The sequence below is a fragment of the Silene latifolia genome, chromosome X (assembly GCF_048544455.1).
Source record: "Silene latifolia isolate original U9 population chromosome X, ASM4854445v1, whole genome shotgun sequence".
Classification (NCBI taxonomy): Eukaryota; Viridiplantae; Streptophyta; class Magnoliopsida; order Caryophyllales; family Caryophyllaceae; genus Silene; species Silene latifolia.
In genome coordinates this window covers 319,667,545-319,674,222 of record NC_133537.1, presented here as the reverse complement: position 1 = coordinate 319,674,222, position 6,678 = coordinate 319,667,545, and the positions used below count along the sequence as shown (strand labels likewise).

Below are 6,678 nucleotides of genomic sequence, written 5' to 3'. Positions count from 1 at the left end.
TTGCCATATAATAAAATATCTCAATAAATTATAAAGTCAAATTAAATTATTCTTTCCGAATTCAACGCAATTGATATAGTACAGAAGAAAGTGGGGCCGATATTATACACTACCAAATCTTCCTACGAGATTATATACTTATATACTACGAAATATATTGACTGAAATATATTAATCTTTTAATCATTGACATACAAGATGCACCCATACTGAATAAATAAATTTGCATGGTTTCAATTTTATTTGCATTTTTTTTAAATAAACTGTCTTTTTTTTAAGGTATCTCATCCTTATTAATATGGGTAGTTCTTAATAAAGTATATGGAGTAAGATTCAATACTTTTAATTTTTCCTATTAAAAATAAAGATTCAATACTTTTAATTTTTCCTATTAAAAATAAAAGAAAAAAGAGTATGGGGGTAAATAGTATTTTTAATTGTTTGTAAATCATCCTTCTAGATGTGTCGTATACTGTTTATATATGTTCCGTTATAAGGTCAATATGCACTTTAGATACATTTCGTACCTAACTCAATCCTCATATCCCCTATAATCCTTCTATAACTTTACATTTCGTACCTAACTCAATCATCTTATCCCCTATAATCCTCATATAACTAAAACTAAAAGATTAAGTCATCTATAAATTTTTCTGATCAATGCAATAACAAAGTAGTGACTCTATATTAGATTATGTTGTTCCATAATCGCCAGCTATCATTACTTTTCATAATAAAAATAGGTTCACACAAAAATAACGTAATCTAAAAATCCTTTGAATAATAACCCTTTTTTTATGTATAATACTACTAACATTATAATTAGTACATTACAACATTTATTATAAGTACTCATTTATGTAAATATTTTAAATTTTTACGAGCTCTAGCCTCTATATATCCAACTCTCACAAATACCGTGCTTTAACACGGGATCTCAACTAGTACCCTATTAATATAACTAAATCCCCACCCTATTACTATACTCAATCCATTCTAAGATAGAACAAACACTTGTGAAAAGAATGTACGGAGTATGAGGTTTTCCATTCTAATTTATTCTGATTCTTTGAACCAAATGACCCCAAAAATAGTGGAGTATGGACCGACGTGTTCCGGCAGAAGTAGGACGGTGGCGATGATGTCGGCTAATAATCATTTGGAGTATCTTTTAAACGGTATCAACTTCTATTGTTACAAGCAATTGAATTGATTTTGATGGATGACAACTAAAACTAAACTAAACTAATTATATTTGTCACATTGTTCACACCCTTAAACCTCTTTTCTTCATATATATATCCCTCAATTTTTCGTTTATCAATAATTCCACCCAAAAATCCCACAACTTTCTGAGGATTATCTAGATTTTGGGTTTTAATTTTGGTTGGTTTTGTATGTTGATTATGATTTTGATCATCTACTAACTAAATGTTTTGATTGAATTTTGAACCAAAAGATTGTAACTTTATTTTAATTATGATTATAATCATCTACTACCTAAATTTTCGATTTTGATTGAATTTTGAACCCAATATTTGGTTGATATTGTATTTTGATTATGATCTACTACCTAGTTTTTGGTATTTGAAGGGTTTGGATTGAATTTTGAACCAAAAGTTGAAACTTTATTTGGTTGGTTTTATATTTTGATTAAGATTTTTGATCATCTACTGCCTAATTTTTGGGATTTTGATTGCATTTTGCACATAAAGTTTGGAACTTTATTTGGTTTGTTGAATTAATTTGATGGGTGAAAAGGAGGTTATTGTGGAAAATGGGGTTTGTAACAAGGATTCAGTGAATGGCGGTCATGATGCTTGGAGTTGTGATAATGGTGGATTATCTTTTTCTCCTGATCATCTTGTTGTTATGGTTCATGGCATTTTGGGAAGGTTTAGCTTCTTTGTTTCTATTTTTGGCTATTTTCTGTTAATTTTTTTGTAGCTTAATATTGTTTAATTTGATCATGTGGAAATATTATTGGGGTGAATTTAACTTCATTGTCACAGTGGTTCACACTTAACAATAAGGTGTAAATTTGTAAAATATTGCCGTTGTTGAGTGTTATGTTACTGTGACCAGTTTGCAAGCATCGGACTCGTCATGGTGTTTTGGAGTATTGGATACGGCTATTTTGTGCGAAGTTTGCAATTTTTGTTCTAAAATGAATTGTTGAAGTGTTGTGTCGTATTGGATATGTAATACACCAGTTAAGGAAGTATTGGATTAACATAGGTTTAGTATTATTAGGTAGATTAGAAAAGTTTGTTTCTTTCGTTGTTAATTAATGAGTGATTATGTTGACATACTCAGTTATTGGAGATTTTGGTTTGGCTGATTTAGTTCGAATCTTTATCGTTAGTTGTTGTGAGATGTTTATCTTGGACTGATATGATAAGAACTTGTGCTAGTAATTTTGTATACAGCATATGACGGTAATTTGTTGTATGTTGATCAACTGATATGGATGCTGGCTGGATTTTATGTAAGTGGTCGTTGTTTGTATTCAATATTAAGTGATTCCTTTTTCTATGACTGCAGTGCCGCGGATTGGAAGTTTGGCGCAGAACAGTTCGTCAAAATGCTTCCTGATAAAGTATTTGTTCACTGTAAGTAAAATGATGATGTGGTTATATGTTTCGACATTTTGGGCGATGTTTGTTATAATGACGTCGTCAATGGATGTCCATGATAATCAACCTCATATTTAGTCATAGATGATCTGAAACTAAAGAAGGAAATCGTCTGCATATTAGTGGATTGAAGGCGTGCAAAAGCCATCACTATTGCTCAATTTTGTAATCTCATACAAAACAAGTCATTATGGAATTAAATGATGTTATACACGAATGCACACTATATACTTTTGTTACGTGATGCACTTGCTTTCTCTATACATCTTTGCCATTAATAAGTGAGTAAAGTTCTTTTTTAGGAAGAGTTCGTGGTTTAGTAGTTTTGTCTTTATCGTGTTTGAAAAGCAGCTTGTATAAATAATTAAATATATTAGTGCTGGATCTTCTGAATGCAAAGTGATTTGGCTTGACTTCCTACATATCTTGCAGGTAGTGAGCGAAATGGGGCCACACTGACATTAGATGGGGTAGATGTAATGGCTCAGAGATTAGTTGCAGAGGTTGGTTCACATGGATCTGGCTTGTTTTGCAACATATTTGATGTCAAAAAAGCTCTTTAGTGCTGTTTTTCTGTCCTCTTGTTATCTAGAGAGCAACATTACTTCCATTCTATTGGCATTGAGTGTGCTCAGCAATTTCAGGTTCTGGAAATCATTAAGCTCTTGCCCAAACTACAAAAAATTTCATTTGTTGCACATTCTGTTGGTGGTTTAGTTGCTAGATATGCAATTGGTATGCTGTATCAACAGCCTGATGGCGATAGTGAACACACTGGAGGTACAATAGGCGGCCTTGAAGCTATTAATTTTATTACTGTAGCGACTCCTCATCTTGGTTCACGTGGGAACAACCAGGTACCATTTATTATTCTTCTTTATTATGTAGCTCTCAAATGTTCTCCGCATATTTGTGTCCCCTTCATTCATACGAAGTAATATTTACCTTCTTGAACCAATTGCTTTGGTTCTAGGTACCATTCCTCTTCGGCTTTAGTGCAATTGAAAAAGTTGCTGGTTATGTGATCCATTGGATATTCAGAAGAACTGGTAGACATCTTTTCTTGACCGATTATGATGAAGGGAAGCCGCCATTGCTTAAACGGATGGTGGATGACAATAGTGAATATCGTTTCCTGTATGTATAAGTAGTCAATATTTTTTATTGCTTGTTTACTTATGTGTGCTTATCAGTAGCCTGAAGCCTGAATTGCAAATGGTGCACTTGCCTTTTGGTGCAGATCAGCTTTACGGGCCTTCAAGCGTAGAGTTGCATATTCAAATGTTGGATATGATCGTATCCTTCGTTTGCTCTGTTCTATGTCTACATAATTCTTTTTACTATATTTCTGTTTTCTTTTACCGAACATTTTTTAAGATATTGTTGGCTGGAGGACGTCCTGCATTAGACGTATCAGTGAATTACCCAAGGTATCGTATGGATTCACTGCTCGCAAGTCTTGTTTCCAGTTTCGTCCTAGTTTTCTTGACAAAAAACATCTTTGTTGCTAGTGGGAAGATTCTCTTAATGAGAAGTATCCGCATGTTGTCTATGAGGAGTACTGTGATGCGCGTGAACCTGATGAAACTGCGTTGGAGGAAGTTCAGAGTTCAGAGTTTTCTGATAAGATAGAAGGTTTGTAAACATTTGCATTATTCATTCTGAGCTGGTTCCCAACCTTTGTCCGCTTTGCCTCTTGTGCTTTGTGATGTTTGTGTTCTTGTATTTTGATGTTTTAAGCCTGTGAATTTTGCTGACAAAGTGAGTTAATATGCATAACTTTGTAAGAGATTCTACCAGTTACTGTCAGCGTTTTTTTTTTTACCTGCCACTCCTTTTTGGTTTGACATTTTATATATTTGACTTTCATTAATCATTTTTTTTTTGGCAGAGGAGCTTGTAACAGGCTTATCTCGAGTTTCATGGGAGAAGGTTGATGTGAGCTTTCACAGCAGCAAGCTTAGGTTTGCTGCTCATAGTGTCATCCAGGTCTCACTCTCGATTTTCTGTTTTCTATTGTATGCTTGCTATTTGGTTGGATAGCAAGTTGGATTGGATCATTGGAGGGAAATGGAGGATCTATTTTCCCTTCTGCAAGTCAAAATAATAGCCTCCCTTTACCTCCTATAGGAATATTTTTATTTTTGTGATATATGACGGATATTAATGCTTGAAACTGAGATTAACCATTTGATAATCACTTAATGTTTGAAAAGTTATCATCTACCCCTATTTCAGGGAATTATTCGTCGATTGTAAACTAGCTATGTTTTCTGGCTTGATGTTTATTAATCGAATTTCACGATTAAAATTAAGGGATTATGCTCTGCCTGGTTACCTTTTTTGTCGCACTGAACACTTGAAGGCAATGGTGGAGCCAAAAGGGAAGACTTCAAAAATCCAACTGCCAATATAACGCCTCTTGATTTGAAAATTTGCCAAATCTTCAGTTGTCAAGGAACCCCCTTCTCCTCTTAAGGGACACTGATTAGAGGTGTCTGAACTACTAGGACCGCCAAGAAACGTTGGACTTTGTACCGCTCTCAGACACCTATAATTGCATATAATCCTGCCTTAGATATTAATCTGGGGGTGTTTACCATATTTTTCTGCTGCTTATTACAGGTGAAAGAACAGTATATGCATGTAGAGGGCGCAGATGTAATTCAACATATGATCGATCATTTTATCTTGTAAGAGAGTTTTACATCCAACTTCATTAATTCATTTCAAGGCCCTATTAATTTCAATGTCTGGTTGGCTCTTGATAGCTCATATTATCATTTAGTCTGGCCTCCAGCTTTCGAGTGGAATGGGAAGAGCCTTGCAGGCTGCCCAATGCACTATATGATCCTTGCTTTGGAGTTTTGTTCTTTCATTTTAGTCTTATCTTAATATAAAATAAAATTTCGTACATTTTAATGTATATCAATAGGAACATTGTAATTTTGTATACCTTTTGGAATTGTTGGATCACCTTGTCTTGTGGCATTATGTACTCCCAGACTATATATAGCGGTCAGGTGGCCTTTTCTCTTCTGGAGTTTGTACAATGTTGGGTATCTAGTTATCTACGTTTCCTGAGTAACTCGAAAGTTTGAAAAACTTTCATAGGATTTTGATTCAATTTTTTTTTTCAATGTTCGATTTTTGGGAAAGAGTCGAAATGGGAGGATAAAATCATAGAATTCAGGTCAATTGTCTCAGTTTGACTTTACACCAACGCAGCTTTAACACGTGCCAAGATATTGGCGAGAAAATATAGACATCTATCACCGAGCTTAGGATATAGAGGAGTCCTCGCTTTTGTTAGGTTGTGTTGAACTGTTGATTGTAAAAATTATGTTTGTACACACGACTTTTCTTATTAACAAACCATCCCCTATTTTATAAAAAAATTTCCCAGCTTGAACTGAAGGTGTTGAATAACTCGGCGATTTATTAGTTCAATACTTGTGAGTTCTGTTAATGAAATCTTTCTAAAAGTTAATTTTTTTTTTTTACAAAAGTAGATTTTTTTTAAATAGAAAAATAATTAAAATAATAATAAGTTGTTAGATCAATTAATGAATTCTTTTCCTAGAGTTCAGAATTTGTTTATATAACTTGGCCCTTTAGATATAGGAGATTGAACTTTTTTATGTCAAGAGCTACGATAAATATGAAGCCGAGTAACTCTTATTAAGCTCTCAAAAGGAATAGAGAGTATGGGAGAACAAAGTGTATGATGGAAGTGTATATTTAGCTACAAAACATTTGTGTTGTTGGAAACTACTTATATAAACCAATTCCATTAGGCCTGGAAACTGTGAAGTAACATCATTAACTTCATTAATACTGTATGCTTATTGATATATTCCTGTTACGTTTATTCTCGGTACTCGACAGGTAATCTTGTCCCTACAGTTTTTGTAAAGTAAAGCTTATCTGTATTCTCATTCTCATTTTTGTAAAGGAAAGCACGAAAGCTTATACGACTATCATCCATCCTATGAAATTGTCGAGCAGAAATTGCAGATAGGTTCTACTTGATGACCTTCGT

The 6,678-nt window shown here is 33.7% G+C and overlaps 1 protein-coding gene across 3 annotated transcripts; it reads left to right on the top strand.

The window, feature by feature from the left end:
- Positions 1-989: 989 nt before the first annotated feature.
- On the top strand, positions 990-5,675 carry LOC141617876 (lipid droplet phospholipase 1-like). 3 transcript variants are annotated; one of them, XM_074435008.1, is made up of 11 exons: positions 1,008-1,178; positions 1,762-1,895; positions 2,545-2,612; positions 3,069-3,139; positions 3,281-3,493; positions 3,610-3,773; positions 3,877-3,932; positions 4,014-4,066; positions 4,148-4,271; positions 4,528-4,625; positions 5,262-5,675. In XM_074435008.1, the coding sequence occupies exons 2-11, from the start codon at positions 1,873-1,875 to the stop codon at positions 5,331-5,333; spliced, it is 942 nt and encodes a 313-aa protein (XP_074291109.1). In that variant the 5' UTR covers positions 1,008-1,178; positions 1,762-1,872; the 3' UTR covers positions 5,334-5,675. The 3 variants fall into 3 exon arrangements, with proteins under 3 accessions (XP_074291108.1, XP_074291109.1, XP_074291110.1); XM_074435007.1 differs by having other exon boundaries at positions 990-1,895; XM_074435009.1 differs by lacking the exon at positions 1,762-1,895.
- The last annotated feature ends 1,003 nt before the right edge of the window (positions 5,676-6,678 follow it).